This window comes from Terrapene carolina, unplaced genomic scaffold (assembly GCF_002925995.2).
Source record: "Terrapene carolina triunguis isolate 2854851 unplaced genomic scaffold, T_m_triunguis-2.0 Scaffold194, whole genome shotgun sequence".
Classification (NCBI taxonomy): domain Eukaryota; kingdom Metazoa; phylum Chordata; order Testudines; family Emydidae; genus Terrapene; species Terrapene triunguis.
In genome coordinates, this window is record NW_020664545.1 from 679,015 (window position 1) to 699,149 (window position 20,135).

General features: G+C 41.3%; 1 protein-coding gene across 8 annotated transcripts in view; it reads left to right on the forward strand.

Annotated features, from left to right (window-relative positions):
- Nucleotides 1–20,135, forward strand: part of MYO9B (myosin IXB) — a 76,563-nt gene that overhangs the window by 45,072 nt on the left and 11,356 nt on the right. For 3 of the 8 annotated variants that reach the window (XM_026654983.1, XM_026654984.1, XM_026654989.1), the window contains exons 13-31: nucleotides 237–432; nucleotides 1,063–1,138; nucleotides 3,655–3,744; nucleotides 4,978–5,091; nucleotides 6,350–6,389; nucleotides 7,066–7,188; nucleotides 8,035–8,115; nucleotides 9,765–9,875; nucleotides 10,509–10,631; nucleotides 11,378–11,527; nucleotides 11,617–11,783; nucleotides 12,282–13,238; nucleotides 13,974–14,040; nucleotides 14,543–14,673; nucleotides 15,277–15,434; nucleotides 16,815–17,005; nucleotides 17,960–18,058; nucleotides 18,531–18,707; nucleotides 19,464–19,505. In XM_026654983.1, coding sequence (XP_026510768.1) covers nucleotides 237–432; nucleotides 1,063–1,138; nucleotides 3,655–3,744; nucleotides 4,978–5,091; nucleotides 6,350–6,389; nucleotides 7,066–7,188; nucleotides 8,035–8,115; nucleotides 9,765–9,875; nucleotides 10,509–10,631; nucleotides 11,378–11,527; nucleotides 11,617–11,783; nucleotides 12,282–13,238; nucleotides 13,974–14,040; nucleotides 14,543–14,673; nucleotides 15,277–15,434; nucleotides 16,815–17,005; nucleotides 17,960–18,058; nucleotides 18,531–18,707; nucleotides 19,464–19,505 — 3,093 coding nt within the window. The remainder of the gene's footprint in view (nucleotides 1–236; nucleotides 433–1,062; nucleotides 1,139–3,654; nucleotides 3,745–4,977; nucleotides 5,092–6,349; nucleotides 6,390–7,065; nucleotides 7,189–8,034; nucleotides 8,116–9,764; nucleotides 9,876–10,508; nucleotides 10,632–11,377; nucleotides 11,528–11,616; nucleotides 11,784–12,281; nucleotides 13,239–13,973; nucleotides 14,041–14,542; nucleotides 14,674–15,276; nucleotides 15,435–16,814; nucleotides 17,006–17,959; nucleotides 18,059–18,530; nucleotides 18,708–19,463; nucleotides 19,506–20,135) is intronic. The other 5 variants (XM_026654985.1, XM_026654987.1, XM_026654990.1 and 2 more) reach the window with 3 other exon arrangements.

Consider the following 20,135-nt stretch of genomic DNA (forward strand, 5'->3'; position numbering starts at 1 on the left):
TTCCTTTCCTTTTCCCTTTCCTACCCTACAAATTCAGTATAAACAGAAAACTTGTTGGGTCTGGGTTAAACTTTGTGTGTCACTAGAGTTGGATTAGTTTTTTTGTGAAAGTCTTGGAGTGAAGACCAAGACCGTGTTAAGAATTATTCAGGCTGACATATCCCTTTAATCAAAACACAGTTCCATGGGAATCCTTTCTGATTTAGTGTTTCGGGCTTGGTGATTCTGTTCTGCAGGATTTCCGAGAGAAGAACATGGATTACATGAGACCAGATATTGTTGCTTTGCTGCGAAGTAGTGACAGTGCCTATGTTCGGGAGCTGATAGGAATGGACCCAGTGGCTGTGTTCCGCTGGGCTATTCTGCGGGCAGCAATTCGAGCGATGGCTGTCTTTGCAGAAGCAGGACGTCAAAGAGCCCAGAAAACTGCAGGTACTGAGCACAGAGAAACCACTCTGGAAATATTTTTAAATACAAACAGTTGCTGTTATCTTTATATCAACAGATCTAAGGGATTTTCTATCCTACAGACATTGTAGGATAGAAAGTATTAAAGCTTAATGCTGAAGGGGAAACTGTGTCCTACAGTTTAAATAGCTTGTCCAAGGCCAAGAAGGGCACAGATGTTGTTATACCTGAGTTCAGAAGTCAGGAATTCCTGCTTTTAAACCCTGTGTTACGGCTACACCCAGCATGAAAGTCTGTTGACACCAGTGCATGCTTTAGAAACAGTGTGTGAAATATGATAAAATATTTTGTAAAGCTAGTTGTGATGCAGGTAGTTCTAATGCATAGCAGGTATTATCTGCCTGTCACTGTTTATTTAATGGCATTTTGTCATCCCCACTGAGATCCCAATTTTATAAACTAGATTGTTTCACCTTTAATAATTAATACTCAGTCTTAAGAGCTTTTTGAGGAGTTGAGTTTGCCAGCTGTAGTTGGAGTAAAACTTTAGACCCTCAGGTATATTTCTGCAGTTGTGATTGAAATGCTGTATGTTCCATTGTGTGGATAAATTTGTCAAAATTAACGAGCACTGTCCTTTACTTTCCACAACAGGTGTGGTGCGTCACGGACCCCGGGTTCCCCTGGGAGAACTCCAGAGAGCAAATACACCAGTAGAAAAAGTTTATCGGTGAGAGACATATGCTTGGCCTCTAACTCAGAGCCATTTAAACAGAACAATGGGCAGTATCCTAAGGATAGTAGGGAAGAGTTGATATGCCCTGTGGGGAAGGGCCCTCCGCTGCCGGGCCATGTTGTACATAGTACCTAGTGTCACTGCTATCCACACGCTTGGTTGACAACTAATTTATTTTTTCAATATCTTGGCAATTGTGTTAAGTTCTTCCTATTAATACAAATAACAATTGGAAGTAGTACAAAAAATAGGAGATTCACTATGTGAGGCATAATTGCTCTCTACTTAGTATGCTTAGGCTGTATAAATTATGACGAGAGACTCAGAAGAAGCTGTTCACTTGGAATATCAATCTTTAATTACCCCTCTTCTAAAATGTTGGGAGGCCAAAGATGCCTGAATAACATTGAATGAATGTGGAAGAAGTGGATTTTAGGAGGGATTTGGAAGAGGAGGGTGGGGAGGATGCTGTGCTATCATTGGGAATTATGGTAGAACCTCAGAGTTACGAGCACCAGAGTTACGAACCGACCGGTCAACCACACACTTCATTTGGTACCGGAAGTACACAGCAGCAAGAGATAGGAAAAAAAGAAAAAAAGAAAAAAAAAGCCAGTACAGTACTGTGTTAAACGTAAACTATAACGTTAAAAACGTAAAAAATAAAGGGAGAGTTTAAAAATTTTTTTTCACAAGATAAAGAAACTTTCTTTGCTTGTTTCATTTAAATTAAGATGGTTAAAATCAGCATTTTTCTTCTGCATAGTAAAGTTTCAAACCTGTATTCAGTTGTAAACTTTTGAAAGAACAACCATAACGTTGTGTTGAGAGTTATGAACATTTCAGAGTTACAAACAACCTCCATTCCCCATGTGTTCATAACTCTGAGGTTCTACTGTAGCTCCATGCATAGAGAGCAGCATGGAGAAAGGAACAGAAGGAATGTTGCCTTGTGGTGAAGTATCCAGTAAACAAGATCCAAGGTGCTGGGCAGGGAACCTACACAGTAGCACCCTCCATTTGCTAGCCACTTTCCAGACACTGAGGAAGATGCAGTCCCTGCACCTCTGAGCATGCAGTCTAATTTTTTGTGTTACAGTAGTGCCTAGAGCAGAGGTGGGCAAACTACAGCCCACGGGCCACATCCGGCCCGTGGGCCCATCCTGCCCAGCACTTGAGCTCCCGGCCGGGGAGGCTAGCCCCTGGCCCCTCCCCTGCTGTCCCCCCTCCCCCGCAGCCTCAGCTCACCGCTCTCAGCGTCATGGTAAGGGGGCGGGGAGGGAGAGGGGTTGGATAAGGGACAGGGTGTCTCAGGGAGCAGTCAGGGAGCAGGGGGCGGTTGGATGGGGGGGCGATTAGGGGACGGGGAACAGGGGGGTTGGATAGGCGTGGGAGTCCCGGGGGACCTGTCGGGGCAGGGGTGTGGATAGGGGTCGGGGCAGTCAGGGGACAGGGAGCAGGGGTGGTTGGATGGGGGCAGGGTCCTGGGGGTGGAGGGGTCCCGGGAGGGAGCGGTCAGGGTACAAGGAGCAGGGGGTTTGGGTGGGTCAGGGATTCTAAGGGGGGCAGTCAGGGGGTGGGAAGTGGGAGGGGGCGGATGGGGGGCCAGGCTGTTTGGGGAGGCACAGCCTTCCCTACCCGGCCCTCCATACAGTTTCGCAACCCCGATGTGCCCTCAGGCCAAAAAGTTTGCTCAGCCCTGGCCTAGAGGCCCCAATTAAGCATCAGGGTCCTCTTGTACAAGGTGCTGTAGAAATATCTAAATAAGACAGTCCTTGACTCAGGGATTTGACAGCATAGGATACCAATATGATGTAAAAGTGCACTATGAAGAAAACTGGAGCTGTCTATATGCTCTCTCGTCTAGATATCACTTCTGTGCCAACTTTCCCTCATTCTGTTACTGCTATAGAATTTTAAGATTTTGCTTTCTGGAGCATATCCACTCTTCCTACTCATACCCAATTTGGAGTAATAATCCAGATAGAATCCAATTTCCCAGCCTCTGGCTGGGATACCAGATTTCAGCTGGAAATAAGGAGCAGATAAACTCATATATGCTGCTTTACTTGGAATGTTCTGAAGACAGGAAGGAAAATAACAAAGATCTGTCTGCATGTAAGAAAGAATTGTTTATACATATAAAGTCTTTTTAAGGAGATGCTCCACCTGGTTGTTAAATAAGAAACAGTGCTATCGAATATCACTGACGTAAACTCTGAACCTAGCCTTACCACTAAGTTTCTAAACTATCTATCTGTAATTACTGTATGTTGCTTTCTATGTTGTACATGCCGTCCCTTGCTGTTGGACCCTGAAAACTGAAAAATCCATAAGAGTGCCCATACTTTTGTAGCCTTTGTTTCTAGGAGTATGGCATTGATCACTGAAAATGCAGTGAAGTGGTTGGGAGCAAGGAGATTCCTTACAGAGCTGGTTCTGATCATCTCTGTCTCTGCATATTTACCTTTCCATACAATATTTAGGTTCTATACATGTTCCTTTTGCAGCTGCTCAGTGCTTGATTTCTCATTTGATTGCTCTGAGGATTTCGATATAAATGCTTTTGAAGACATCATTGCTTTTTATGAAAGCAAGAAGTAAGTAGAAGTGAGAAGACTTTGTAGTTGGAGACCAGGGAGGCACATTCCTGGGCAGATGCACCTTCTGAGCATGGTCAGGGCAGAAAACAAGCCTCAGAGAGTGTTACACATCATAAAATAACTGGTTCATAGCAAATTGGACACTTTCAGCCACATGCAACTGAAGTCCACACTGAACTCTTAGTAGGCCAATAAAACTATCAGCCATAGTGTCACTCATTTCCTTTAGTATTTTAATGAAAAAAAAATTAACAGCTTTCTTAAAAAGAACTGTCAAAGGAACTAGAGACAATGAATAAATACCTTTTTAAAAAATGGTTGGTGCTGCCTGACTGAGCAGCGTAGAATGGCGATGGCATTTTATGGTCAGAAGTGACTTCTTACACTTCTGTTATATTTTTGGTTTGTGCCTCTCTGGAAAGTAAAGAAGGTAAGTTTTTTTTTGCCAAGATGTGACACTCCCCAGCATGGTGCATGGTTAAACTGATTGATTCAACCACTAATTAGAGACCATCCCAGGCTGACTTTTAAAAGCTAAACATGAGTTTAAAAAAATAACTTGAACTGGAAATGGGAGAAATAAAACTTCACTTTGGTGCAATTTCAAGTACTCCTGCAACATCTAGCTTTCTGGTCTACTTTTTCATGACATTGTGCTAAGCAGACCCACTGTAACGTTCAATCATATGAAGCTATTCAAAGAAATATTTATATTTATTGCTAGATTAAGTGCAAAAAAGTCTCAAATATTGTCTCTAAAGACCATTCAAATAGCTCACAAAATTGCTTCTTTGCACGTTAGGCTATTTAAAATTTTATTTCTCTACAAGGGAGCAATTCCCACTTTTGGGTCATTTTGCTCCTTTGCTCCTAGCTATTTGTTTGCGCCGTTTTCCTTGGACATCTCATTAAGGACTTGCTGACTGTGTTGACTTCTATTGGTGAAAAGCTGTGATCCTCAGTGCATTCAGAATTGATGACCCAAAAGTGTGCATCAAATGGACAGTAGTCCTAGAAAATAACTTGACACTTGACCCTGATATTTGAAACATGGGGGCACTAATTGATTTGTCAAGCCAGCACTTTCTCTTCCAGAAATGTTCATGTTTAGGGAAAAAGTAGCCTAGGATGGACCTGCTGTTGTTTAGAACATACTGGGTGATGGGACTTCCTTTTTATCCCCTTGTTTTCTCCCTCATGGCTGTCTTTATCTGGCTGTGGATCGTTTAGAGACTTGCATGACCAAATCATCAAGAGCATAAAAGGACTTCCCTGGCAGGGTGAAGATCCCTGTAGGCTGCTTCGGTCACTCAGCCGACTTCAGCAACCTCACATCCATTTCCTGTGAGTTTTGGTGCTCCTGGTATTGCTTTGCAAGTGCAACAATAATGAAGCAGTTATTACAGTCCAGAACAAAATGGTTATTTTTGTGACAGTAGAGCAAGCTTCTCTTAAGATTAATTTAAACAATACAGAAATTGTGAGCAAACTATTTCCTCTGTAGTGGCTGCAGAGAATGTTACATTGCTTCCTTTGCACTAGCTAATGCTAAATTCTGCTTTTGATACCAACTGGCCCCTAAACACAAATTGTATAGAATAAATCAGTTATTGGAACACTACAGAAAATCAAGTTTCACAACATAAGTACAATTTTTATAGCGGGCGTGCTGAGCGCCATTGAACCAAACTGTAAACCTCGTATATGATGGAAACCACTTTAAGCCAGTGGGTGCAGCAACCCCCCTAGTTCCAGCACCTATGAACATAAGCCAATATAAACGAATAGTTTCCCAAAGTGCAGGACATAGGCTAACAATACATACATTCCTAGATCCAGTGTCTTTAACTGTCAGGTGTATATATGTATGAAAATGAATCTATAATAGGTTGCATAATAATGGGATATTAATTGCCTGACACTGATCTGGGGCACACCTTACACCAAAGGGTTAACACTGCAGGAATTAGCAGGGCGTGAAATGCAGCCCCATTCCCGAGGGATTCGTTTTCCAATTCACTGCCTCATTCCATTTGGTATCTTTGTGCCTTAGCCTAGGAAGTCCTGGAGATGATCCCATTAGTCAGGCCTTAGAATTCCTAACTGGCATGTTGGGGCATGTGCTGTCCAGCTGTGAACAGCTCCCTGCTCTCACAAAGGGATGCTGGGACCAGCAGGCATGGCCTTTTGGCAGTGCATAAGTGTGATAAGGAGATTTCCAAAGACTGCACAGTTGGTTGCAGAGACTAATAGCATGTGTTTTGTTTTTGTTTTATTTTGTAAAGCAAATACAGCATATGCAGCAATTAGTGTTTCTTTAACAGCTGTGAATTATATTTGTAGACAAAACATTTCCTTTTTGCTAATACTGCAGGTATTGGAAATTGGCAAAACCATCTCCTCACAAAGTGGCTTGCATTCCCTGCATTAATCAGTTATAAGGAACTCCTATGTATGCATGAACACCTCCTGAAGCTCTTGCACTCATTCTCTTCTGCTCTGCATCTTAGCATGGTCTAATTTGCAAGGCATGGCTAACATTCTGAACTAACAAAAATTATATTATGTATTGTTTCTTAAACAATCTTTAATATTTTAACAGGAAGAGTAGAGGTACCAAACAAAAGCAGATCATTCCCAAGGTAAATTTATTCAGCACATTTTAAGATGTCTTGGGTTTTGCAAGTAATGAATATGCATCTTGCGTCAGGAAAGACTGTTCTAGAATATAGAAAAATCTCCATCTCCCTTTCACATCCAAAAGATGAGTTTGCTTTATAGGTACAGTTTGTTCTTTTATCTGAAGAGTTACACAAATATTTCTTGAATCCTCTTTCTGTAAAGCGGTGTGCTTGTAACTGGAAGGCTTATGGAATAGCTAAATATGTGGAGAAAGCACATTTCAGTGTTCCTAGAAGCCAGGAACACTCTTGTCTAGATACTATTATCTGAGGTAAACCTACTGAATTCTAGAGCTCTGGAGCTCGAGTAGAGTTCACAGGTGATCTGTGACGCAGCCGGGCAGTAGAGACTACTTGTGGATGGAACCTACCTGCATTACGATAAGGGAGGAGATGGCACATGTGCAGAGCCACTGACTAGTCCACAAGGGGCAGAAGAATCTGGGGGAGGCTGTGTGTTTTCCTTTCCTGTCCTTGAAGAAGAAATGGTTTTGGTATTTGGAAGAGGATGATTTAGGTTTAAAATAAAAATCATGAGACTCACTGAGGGCTTCAATGTTTTCCATATAACAAGTCTGATCACAGTTTATATAGATGTATGTTGACTGAGTGAAAAAAGCAAATCTCTCTGTTCTAGAACTTGCTGGACTCCAAGTCTCTGAAGCTTATAGTGAGCATGACTCTGCATGATCGAACTACAAAATCCCTCTTACACCTACACAAAAAGAAGAAACCACCTAGCATAAGTGCACAGTTTCAGGTAAACGAGTTTCTGAACTGGAGATAAATAGATATTTCAGCCTTCATAGAGAATCAGAAACCACTGCTATGCCATGGAGTATGCAGTGAATGCACACCACTGAGGACCTGTCCTGAACAGATCTGACTTCTGGTTTATTTCCTAAACCTGTTCGCAAGTTCTCTATATAGATGATCAGCTCATTCTCCTAGCTCTTATGCAATCTTCTGACACTTGTGGTGTGCCCTGTGTCACCAAAAAAATAGGGCCTTCTGGCAGTCAGCACCTATGGGGTAGGCGGTGATAGGTCAGTAATAAGCTACACAAACACCTAGTTCTTGCCATTGTTTGAGTATCTCCAAGGATTAGAGGTGAAGGTGTCCTCGATGTTCCTGGCAGAGAAAGGAAAAAACTAACACAAAAGAGATTAAATGGTGGCACCTAAGGCCCCCTGTCAGACCAATTGTTGTTTGATTAGCCATAAAACTAGAGAGGAATTGTACTCAGAGGAGGAAGGTCCGCTATTGCCAAAATATCATCATCATCATCAAACACACACAGTGTACTAAGGACCGTTGTGCCAACCAGAGTGACCACAGTTCACAGCATCACACCAGGCATCATGTAGTGAAGTTCCTAGATCTGGCTTTATCCTATGAACGCCAATCTCTGGGCAGCCCCATGGGCAGTGCCAGGTATGATCTGGGTGTGCACGCCTTTGTGCGTTGATGGAGAGTGAGAGCACAGTGTGCGTGGGGTGTTTTTGTCCGTTGAAGCAACATGGCTAAAGAACATTCTTAGCTATTGCCAAAGGCAAATCAAAATAGTGATATTTGAAGAATGAGTGTATTGAATGTCTCATTCCAGAACTCCCTCAATAAATTACTGGAGACCCTGGGGAAAGCTGAGCCATTTTTCATCCGCTGCATCCGCTCCAATGCTGAGAAGGTAGGTCACTCTGCCTCCCAGAGCTAAGTTGGTCTGATTACTGGATGTACAGATAGGGCATCCCCATCAATGTATCGTTGTCAACATGTTCGATTTTACTTTGCTTTAAGGCAGCGTGCAACTAGCATGTGTTAAAGGCAAATTGTGCTTTCTCGGATACTTGACAAAAAGATAGTAGTGCATGAAATAATTCTTAGCCCTTTCTTAGGTTTTTGAAGAGAATGTAATGAAAGCAAGGGACTCTTGTGTGTTGTGGGGAGGTATTAATTGATTGATGCCATCAACAAATGGCTTTTGTCAAAATAGCCACAGGAGGCCTCTTATAAAACTTGTCATCACAGCAGCCTTGGGGATTATGGTTCTGGCTGGTTCAAGGGACTGGCAACCAGTTCTAGCTCTACTCAGGTTGGTAGCAATAGGATGCAGTTACCATCAGACAGCTATTTGGTGGCATGTGTGGAATGAATTAGTGGGTCTCAGTACAGTTCTTTGTGGGTAGATGTCTGCACCTCAGGAATTTGGCGCTAGTTGCTCCGCTGTTAGAAGTACCAAGAAGAATCCAAAGATGAATAGTAACAAGCACGCAATTCTTTGTATTATTTGGTTACTCTGGTTATTTTTTCTGCTATGCCGTGTAAAGTGCTGTTGCTCTTCTGTCACGTGATAGCAGGTGCCAGGGTCTTGCTGGTTGCTGATTTCTCCTCATCCAGAGGGAAACCAATGTGGAGTCTGGGTATTTTCTTCTTGCAGCTTGTTCATTTACACTGTAGACACCAGTCCTCGAAGAGAGGAGATCATAAACTGCAATTAGGTAATATGCTTATTCAGGAATCTAGTCCAAACACCAATGTCCAATTTCCAGGAAGCAGTTCTGCCCCAAGAATTCTAGTTAGAGAAATTAAGGCAGAAAGCAAACTTCTCCAAGCTTCCTCAAAGAACCTACATCACAAAATTAACAGTATGCAGTAGAACCTCAGAGTTATGAACACCAGAGTTACAAACTGACCAGTCAACCACACACCTCATTTGGAACTGGAAGTACACAATCAGGCAGCAGCACAGACCCAAAAAAAAGGAAATATAGTACAGTACGGTATTAAATGTAAACTATTAAAAATAAAGGGAAAGTTTAAAAAAAAAAAAGATTTGACAAGGTAGGGAAACTTTCTGTGCTTGTTTCATTTAAATTAAGATGGATAAAAGCAGCATTTTTCATCTGCATAGTAAAGTTTCAAAGCAGTATTAAGTCAATGTTTAGTTGCAAACTTTTGAAAGAACAACCATAACGTTTTGTTCAGAGTTACGAACATTTCAGTTACCAACAAACTCCATTTCCGAGGTGTTTGTAACTCTGAGGTTCTACTGTAGCATTTCTTTAAAGATTCTACACTGCTCACATGCTAAAAAGAACTTTAAAGACTATGTAACAGTGCCACTTTTTGACTCCTGCCATAAGAATACTGTCTCCAGCTGTGTGGATCTGGAGGGAAGAAATGTAAATGTTTTGGGGTAGCTTGCTTTAGGTGAGTAGGAGAAAGGAGTCACTGACAGAAAATCAGTGTAAATTCTCAGTAAGAGATCTTGTCTTTGAGGAGATGGTGTAAATTGTGTCCTGTATTTAGGTCTCTGTTTCCCTGTGTCTCTTTCAGAGAGAGCTATTCTTTGATGAGGGATTAGTGTTGCAGCAGTTGAGATACACTGGCATGCTGGAGACTGTGCGAATCCGAAGATCTGGTTACAGTGCCAAATATACATTCCAGGTACTTCGGGTGCGGTGGGATCAGACCAGTATGATTTGGGAAGCATCTGCTTCTATAAAAAACACACCACTTATGAGATGCACAGGTGTCTTCACTGTATCTGTAATATATGCTGCTGATGACCACTTGGACTCCGTTTCAGTTTCTGTGCTAGGAAATATCTGCTTAATCTAGCTCTGAAACCTCAATGAAATGCTATCTAAAAGCATGTATCATTAACCTAGACAGGTCCTGTATGTGCTGACAAGGCACAATCTGAACTGCTCTTGAGGATTATCTGTGCTGTTCTATTTATTGCATGTAGAAAATTTTAATGTCTCAGCTATGTATATGTCAATAGGCCTATCCCATTATAAAGTAATATACTTATATCCTCTGGATACGGCAGATATACACACATATCCATGTACTAAACATTAACTTGGATGTGAAACTGGAAGGAGCCAGCATTTTACAGGTTAAAAAATATTAGTGCAATTTGGAATATTGATATTGGTGATATTAGTACTTCTTGAAATTAAGCTAAGTTATTTGGCCTGCAACGGTTTGGAAGCTAGAGCTAGTTAGAACTCCAGGCTCCTGAATTGTCTGCTAACTCTGGTCTCTCACTGTCTCTGTTTGTTACCTACTCAGGATTTCATAGACCAGTTTCAAGTGTTACTACCCCAAAATGCCAAAGCCTCGAAGGAAGAGATCTCAGCTCATCTGAATAAACTGAAACTGGACAAAAACAACTACCAAATAGGGAAGACCAAGGTCTGTAAAATGTGTCCTCCACTTCAGTCCCTGTAAGAAACACTAATGTGCTGAGTCTGCATGTTTTGCTAGGCAATCCCATCATATATTTGAATTTCTTTCTTCTCCTATCCACAGGAAAATGAACTGTTTTAAAAATTTGACTCTGTCTTCTCCGGGATATCTCAATTGCTTGTAGCTCTTCCAATCCCTTATTAAGACAGCTAACGGCAGTTTCCTGGACTTGGTGCAGGGCTGTACCCTGCAGAGACAGCCTTTATACTTTAAGGACATTGGCTCTGTGGACTGTGGGCACCACTGGCTTTTATCACAAAGATCAGTGTTTCCATTTAGGAAGAGATTTGTGCTGCCTTCAGAGAAGTGTGTGGTGGAATCTGAACATGAGGGTTTAGTTAGTAAAACAGAATTTAAAATAGATTTTTGGGAGGAAGAATTCATGATGTTGGGCTTTACAAATGAACCATATTCCCAGCCCTGTGGGGGACAGAATTGTCACTATCTGTCCTCCATTTATGTTTAATACCCAGAAAACTAGGAAATGGGATGGAAAGACTTATTAATGTATCCGATATAATGAACAGATGTTATGTGGCAGGAGGCAGCCATAGGAAAGGAAATGCAATACTCTTATAGCTTGAAAGCAAAGTATATGCACACCCAAGTATAGTATCCCTGGGATGTATCCTTGTAAGAGATGGAGCAGTCTGGTACTGATTAATGGTCATGTGACCTTTTTTACTGAGTAGGTGTTCATGAAGGAGGCTGAACGACAGATGCTACAGGACACGCTACATAAAGAAGTGATCAGGAAGATTGTTCTCCTTCAGAGCTGGCTCCGGATGGTTTTGGAAAGGAGACACTTTCTCAGAATGCGGCAGGCAACCATTACTCTGCAGGTATGTGCAACTTGATTTTAGTGTGAGCTGCAAATCTCCACCAAAAACACTTCTGTGGCTGCTTCTGACCAATGAAATCTTGCTTCTAGACTTGTTGGCGTTCATACAGTATTAGGAGGGCATTGGAGAGGACTAATGCTGCCATTTACATTCAGTCGGTATGGCGAGGATACAGGGAGAGAGAATCCTACCATCAGCAGAGGAAGAGAATCTCCCTTGTGCAGGCTCTTGTCAGGGGACACCTACAGCGCAAGAGGTAAAGGAAAAGGAGTGATATGGTTCAGCCAGGCCTGAATTCAGATACCACTCAGGCTGCTTCAGAGCTAGTTTGCTATGGTTGCAGGAATGAATTCTTCATTATGGTGCATTGGCTCTACCAATAACTGGTGACACTCTGATCATCGTCCCTTAAGAAAGAAGAGTAAAAGCTGCATGTGGCCAGATTTAAACTGGGATGTGACAGCCCAGGCACTGAAGTTTTCGGGTTAAGCCAGAGTGCCCAAGCAGGCTACAATGGCAGCTTGCCCGGAGTGCAAGGGTTGCATCAGTATGGAGCAGGTTGCAGATGTCCTAATCATACTATAAAGCTGCGGCTTGCAGAGACTACAAGGCTCCAGGCAGCCATGCTGGGACTTTAAAATTGAGGTTACCTGCTGGTTGTACTCTGTGAGCCATATTTAACCCACAGCCATGCTTCTTGTCCACTTCTGGGTTAAGCCTTTACATGTCCTGTCTTTAATGTGTTTTAACCTAGATTTCAACAAATGATTGTGGAAAAGCAACAGGAAATGCAACAAGCTCAAGAGGGAGAGGATAATGTAAGCCAAGAAGATGGTAATGAACTAGCTTTGGAGCAGTTGGCTGTAAAACCTGAAATGCAGCCGGATCAAGGTGTTGAACAGATGACAGCAGGAGTAGATGAAGCTCAAAATGATCGAGATGAAAAACTGAGCCAAGCTACTGAGAAGGCCATTCCTTCTCAGAAGAGCAGAACAGATGGCCTTGAGAAGCTCACAAGCAGTCGGGAGAAACGGGAATCTCGCCGCCAAAGGGGTCTGGAACATAATAAATTACAGAATAAGCACGTCCTGTTCCCCTTAGAGGAGCAGTCTTTAGTATGTCAGGAAGAAGAAACCTCTGCTAAAGAGACTCCAGAAACCGTCCAAGAGCCAAACAAATTCACAGCAGATGAGACAGTCCTTCCAAAAGGTACAGAGGAAGAGAGAATCCCAGTGGAAGAAAACAAAACCCTTTCAGACACACAGGTCCCAGGTGAAATACTGGACAGTGATGTCTCCTTTCCCAAGCAAGCCAATGAATCAAAACAGGAAATACTAGATAATAAGGATATCGATAAACTGAAAATTCAAGAGAACCAAAAGAATCAAGTAAAAGGCAGCCAGAGCTTCACCTGTCCTGAAAGGCCGTCAGATCTCTCACTGCACATTAAAAAGAATCTTGCTCCCACCAGAAGCTTTCAAACTGCAGATGAGAATTATAAAAATAAACACCGAATCTCGAAGGTGGACAAAGATCCGGACAGCCCCCCCTCTTTCCAGATTCAGAGGTATCTGCATGACCCGGGAGAACTGAGGGACAAGCGGGAGAAATGGAAAGGAAAGAGGCAGTCAGAGGCTGGTCAGAATGATGTACTGAGCCAGTCTTTGGATGAAAGAAACCGAACTGGCCAATCCCCTCAGACCCTACTAGCGTAAGAACAGCTTTCCCAATTGCTTTGACAATTCTGTGGTCAGTAGCAGCTGGCTTTAGAGGAATCCATTATCAAAAATACTTAAAATAAAGGTGGGATGGGGAGGGGGGAGGAGGTATTGTGGCAGCCTGTTCACCTGGCCCCAGTGTGGGGTAAAGAAATTCTATCTGAGCTTTAAAATTCCTGGGTTCTAAGGCCCTGATCCTGCAGTTAGATCCATGTGGATAAAACCTCGCACTCTTGCTGAGCTTCCTTGAAGCTAATGGGGTTTTCCAAAGGATCCAGTGCTACTGTGTGGATCCAGTTTGAGGACTGGGGCCTTAGCTAGTACATTAGTATCTGCTGTTTGTCTGCATCTCTCAAAGAACTTCCTTTCCTACATCACTGGATAAAATGTTGCTCCAAAATGGCCAATCTCTTCAGATCCCCAGCATTGGCTCCATGTTTATGGTAGACAAAATGTAAAGTAAAGAATCTTTGACTTTTAAATGCAAATATATGGGAAGAGTGGTGGATTACAATAATACGTGTCAATTAAGATTCTCCTACACAGGTTAAAAATCAACATGTGGGATTTTTTAAAAATGCTTAAATCTGCAGAATACGTTTCAGTAGGTTATAACTGTTTTATGGGAAGTAAGCTTTTGTCCTGAACTATCTGACAATACGAACTTTGATTCTTAAAGTATAAAATCTGGTTTTTCAATGCAGAGTAATACTCTTGTAATCTTATAGAAAAAAGGGGACTACTTCTTCGCTGGATGATATCGCTAACCTTGCTCAGTCTGTCACCATGATTCAGGTATTCACACTCTTTAGAAGTGTATTTCTATTTTCCTTACTTGCCTTACTAGGAGTGTGAAGCATAGGACCTTGTGTATATTTGAACTGCAGTTTGTACTGTAAATGCAAGTTCCTTTTAAGTCAATCTTTGGCTTAATTTCCATGTAATAACCCCAGATGTACAGTACCTTCCCTCTTAACTTGTGTAAATTTGATTTTAAACATTAGCTTTAATAAAAATTTTAAATCTGAAAGGTTTCATGTGCTAGCTATTACACGGTAATTTGTGAATTGAATTTTATATGCTTTCACAAATGGAGTCCCAGATGAGGCATTATATATAATAGGGCATCATCTCGCCACATGAGGGATCTACAAATTGAGTGAAGTGGATTCTTTTTATTGTTGTACAAAAACAGAACTTAGTACATTTCTTAAAAGATAAAACTTAAATACGTGAACTAGCACTTCCTTCATGGACTGGATTTTAAAGATAGTTCTATTTCTTTAATATTCTGTAGCCATCTCTGGAAACAATGGCGCAGGAGAAGAGCAACAAGAAACAGACTGTCCAAAAGAAGTCCAATGAACAGTTATCGCCCTTGGATTCAGCTGTCTCAGTGCAGCCACCTAGCCAGCCGATGGATGCCAAGTACGTGTTGTGTGTGTGTCTATGGGATTGACTTCAACCAAACGAACCAAAGAACATGCCCTTTCCATAGCATGCCCTGTTATGCCCAGGTATTGCACATGTCTCTGTGTATGATTATAGTGCTGTGGGACAAAGTAAGGAAAAATAAGAAATATTTTTTTCAGCCAATCAGCAAAAATGTGTTAGTACCAATGATAGACGTGAATTGCATTTTTTGTGCATTCATTGTCCCCGGAGCTTTGGTTCTAGCAATAGATTATTTCCCCAAAAATCTATTATATACATCTATAATTAATTTATTGACTGAATCACTATTTCAGATAATGTGTTATGCCCTCTCTCTGTGTTCTTGAAAGCTGTGAATTAATATGTGTAGTAAATATAATCCAGGTAGACACTCCCTCCTTCCCTTCCCTTCCTCTTGTCTCATGCTTTACCTTGCTAGTGCTTGGAACTTATGCTCTGGAGATTTACTCCTCTCTATCATGGCCATTAATTGTACAGTTAAACACACCCTTTCTCTTAAAGCCTGTCTGTGTCTGTATAAAACAAGCTTCCATTTCAAACATGTAAAAGAAACATGCAACCTGCTTTTACTTTCAGATCCACATTTAAAAGTCCTCTGCGTAAGCTGCTGGGAAAGAAACCAGACAAGAAATACGTTAGGGAGAGTCCTGATGTAATAGAGGAAGGAGAGAATTTCCCTCTTCTATCGTGTATTCTGATATCAGAAGCAGTGGAGTCACAAATATTATCAGAAGGTGAGTTTACTCCGCTCTGTTTCAGCCAGGAATGTGCAAGCAGTTGAAATAAAAAAATGGGTTGAATGCAGAACCTTCACAGCATTAGACCCAACAGTGAACATCTCAAAACTTGTCCCTTTCAAATTCCCAGTGGTGCCTATGGATGGCAGCTTACCCTCCTGTGTTCAGTGAAATTAAGATTCTGCAAGCATTAGAAATGTTCTGTGATCAAAGTTATCTTCATTTTTCAGAATAATCAAATCATATCTGACTAAAGCAAAACTTTAGATTCTGTTCTGCTTCCCATTGAGGCAATGTTTCTCAATAAGCCTTCTAATTTTACTAAATAAGCTGCATGTTCCTATGCAAAAGGGAAGTAATCTACGCAGAGTTTCAGACTTAGTTTGTCCTCAAGGCTTCTTCTCTTGTGTAGTCTTAGGGCTTGTCTACACTTACCGGGTGATTGATGCATCAGCGGTTGATTTAGTGGGTATAGTGAAGACCCGCTAAATAGACCGCAGATCGCTCTCCTGTCGACTCCTGTACTCCATGGGAACAAGAAGAGTAAAGGGAGTTGACGGGAGAGCATTTCCCGTTGACACAGTGCAGCGTGGACCCTGCGGTAAGTAGGGCTAAGCTACGTCTACTTGAGTTATGCTATTCACGTAACTCAAATTGCGTAGCTTAGATAGACTTTCCCCTGTAGTGTAGACAAGGCCTTAATCTTAATGCTATATTTGGCCAGGCTTTGTCACCAAAATTATAGATATGGAAACAGTAATTCTTAAATGTGGTTGGCATGTCTTAAGTGCAAGAATGTTTGTTTAAAAAGGTGAATTAAATTTATACATTTTAAAATCAGAAGCTGTATGCATCTAAAACTCACTCTTGATGGATATTGCATCAATATATTCTATGCAGACATATCCACTCCAGCTAGATGCAGTTGGACATGTTCAGAATGGTGTTCTGAATTTTTGGCTTCCTTGAATTTAACAGTGGCTTCTTTGTAGTTTTAACAATATAAATGCCCAGATTTGATCGCAAAGGGAAAACTGCAAGGCTAGAGTCTTGTCCAAGTCTTATCTTGCAATCCAAAGAAACTTCTCCAGAAACTGCGTTATCCTAAAAGTTTGTGCCGAGAAGAAGATAATTGTAGACTTTTTTTGTTTACTTTAAATATTTCTGGTGATCTGGATTTGACTTGGCCTTGTGTTAACTGGACATCACTATGACATGAGTTGTTTAAAAGCAGCTGCTATGATTATAAAATACAATTGTGACCCTTCCCATATTGTTGGTGCCATGCTTTCCATTGTGCAGTGCAAGGGAGCTGAGGGAAGTAAAGCTGCAGAATTCTATCTTCTGCCTAGAATATCTACTGATTCTTTTCCCCAGCTCCTTCTGGACACCCACGTCGCCCCCAGGCAGGAGAGCGACCTGTGAAAGAAACTAGCAAAGGGAAGAGGTACCGTTCTATTAAAATCAAGAAGATTTCAGCAGTGTCTGAGAAGTGGCCAGCTTCTATTATCCGTGAGATCACAAATGCCAATGAGCTGAAATACCTTGATGAGTTCCTTCTAAACAAGGTGAGATGCAGTGAAATAGAATGGAATGCAGATCAGTGTTGTAGGACCAGTTATCCGATTATGGTTCTTCTCACTCCATTTTTACTTCTCGGCAGCTAATATACATTGGGGTGGAAGCGTTTCATGATTTATATTTTACGTTGTATATTTTCTCACCTTTTAAGATGTTTTTATGCCTAGATTTCCAAGGAAGGTCTGCTTAGAACTGTTATATGAACGGACCTGGGACATTTCTTTCAACCCTGTTCTGTAGCTGCTGTATGTGGGGGTGTCCCTTTGACCAGGAGTTCCATGAACAGAGTGGCCATGGAACTGGGTCTTTAGCTATATCCTTCAGAGTACTATTGCTCATCATGACTTGCCACTGAATAAAGTGCTGTATCTTTTTGGTTTTCTCAAAATGTAAATCTGAAATTGCTGCTAGTAGAATTTCATGCAAAAGTGCAAGTGCTGAGTAGAAATGTCAGATTGCTTTGATGGGATGTTGTTGCCACTCCTAACAACCTGGAGGTGCCCAGCTCACCAGTGTGGAATTTGAAAGGTTATTCTCCCAGGCATCGTCTTCAGTGATGATTTAAGGGGAGGAGGGAAGTGATTTAATAACTTGACACAAACTAGATCCTGCTGGATTTTTTCTCAGTCCAGGTGTTCCTAATGCATATGGTGTTTCCCTCCCTTGGCAAGTCGCCTTCATTCTTGTATGCAGGCAGTAAGGTGACATTAACAAGAATGTATGGATAAGAAGAGCACAGTCATTGGAGAAGGAGGCAGAGACAAGTATTCTCTTTCCATGTGTGACAGAACCCCTTAGTATTCTCAAGATGCATCAGGAAATCCCATTTTGGATAATTAGAAGCTTCAGACATGTCTGATCCAAAAGGATTAGCTTAAATGTAGTACAGACTGGCTGGCCTCTCCTTAAATATGATAGTGACAAATATCATTGCCTTTCAGATAAATGACTTGAACTCCCAGAAGTCTGCTACTGAATGCTTATTTTTTGAAGCCACAGAAAAGTTTAGAGGAAATATCAAAACAATGTACTCTGTTCCTGTAAGTAATATACCTTGTTAGCCCAAAAAGCGATGTGAATATCACACTGATTTTGCAGAGCTGAAGTGAAACATTTAAAATGAATGCTCTATCATTACTTGTTTGTATTATCCTTAGTCTTTCAGCATCCAAATAGGAATTTCTAACACTGATTAAATATTTCAGTACTTTTTTATTTTAATGAGAAAATTAGGATACAAATGCCAGATCCTGCAAACTTACTCATACAAATAGATGCATTTCTTTCTTTCCCTTTCTCATCATCTCTCTGGCCACTGGTTACAGTGCTGCAGCAAAGATGGCAGGACTTTATTGTCATCAGCTCATCCATGTTGCTGCATTAGTTACCCAGTGGGTGACCATTAAAAATTATCCAACAGTGTTTCAACATTAAATTAATGGCTGAAAAAAAGAATGATGCACTTTATTGCACTGATTATTCATATTTGAATAATGCCTTTACTTCCACTAGAACGGGCAAATCCATGTCGGCTATAAAGATCTGATGGAAAACTATCAGCTTCTAGTTATAAATCTTGCAAAAGAGAGGGAAGAGAAAGACGTCAAGCTGGTTTTAAATCTCTTCCAATCCCTTCTCGATGAGTTTTCCCGAGGATATGCAAAAAGAGAAGAGTCAGAGCAGCACAAGGTATAGTACTTCCTTCCCGCTAGTCATGGTGGTTGGAAAAGTTGTTTTAAAACTGTTTAAAGAATTAGAACCACATTTTTCCAATGTCGTTGACATAGTCCATGTTACTTCAGAACATTTTCCCACCTTGGTGTTCTTTTCGGAAACTTTTTTCCATTTATTAATCCTGAATCCAGCACCTGGTAATAGATTTTTACAGACTTTGGGCAATTTATTTGAAGGTACTTCTCATTATTATGCATTTTTCAAGATACTGAAAATACTAAGATCAAGTTGGGAAAGATTTTTGCAAAACCTCCAAAGTTCTTGGTAGGGTTCAGCAATTCCAATGTTTTATCACCAGACAGTGACCCCCTTCCAGCGGATTCAGGAGATGGTTTGAACTCTGAGAGGAGCCTTATCCAGCTGTGTTATGCTAACAGGTGGAGGCTGCAATGTAGAGCCTCAGATGAAGCTGGAGTGGGGGCAGTAACATTGTGAGGGAGACAACAAGGAGTCTGGTGGCACCTTAAAGACTAACAGATTTATTTGGGCATAAGCTTTCGTGGGTAAAAGTCTCACTTCTTCGGATGTATAGAGTGAAAGTTACTTTTACCCACGAAAGCTTATGCCCAAATAAATTTGTTAGTCTTTAAGGTGCCACCAGACTCCTTGTTGTTTTTGTAGATACAGACTAACACGGCTACCCCCTGATTGTGAGGGACAGGAAATCTTTGGAGTTCACAGATTAATATACCTTTGTGTATCTCACTGCAGCAAAGCAAAACCCAGAAGAAGAAACGAAAACAAGAGCGTTCAGTGAGTATTATTTTTTTTTTTATTATTGTGGTAACGCACAAAGTCCCCCGCCATGTGTGAGGTTGCACAGTACTACGTGCCACAGGATCCTCCTACTGCAAAAAGCTGCTTATACTAATGTGTTTTCTTGGTTTGCAAACCAAACTAACGTCATCTCTTCATCACGGAGCTTTATAGCTGTCATCTTCCACAATGCAGCAAGGTGTGCAGAACCATTCCTGGAGGTGGGCCGGGTACCTCCAGGGTCACTTAAAATGTTTAAAAAAAAAAAAAAAAAAAAAAAAAAAGTTTTGCTGAAGATAATCACCAGCCCTACCAACCCAATGTAACAGATGTAACTCACCCTGGACAAGTGCAGTAATGCCATTGAAACTCCAGTCACCGTTGTTGGGGGCTGAATGTCAAGTAATCTCTCAGGGCAAAGATCAAGGCATTGTGGATGGCTCCATGAAAATATTTGTACTGTATTGTGCACATGAGCCATCAGAAAAGGGAATAAGATAGCAGCTCTATTAAAGGATAGAGAAAAATATCACACCAAAAAATAATGGCAATTCCTTGCCTTATAGATTTGGTCCCCTCCTCTCAGAAATTATGTAGAAGAAATATGAAAGGTCCAAGGAAGAGCAC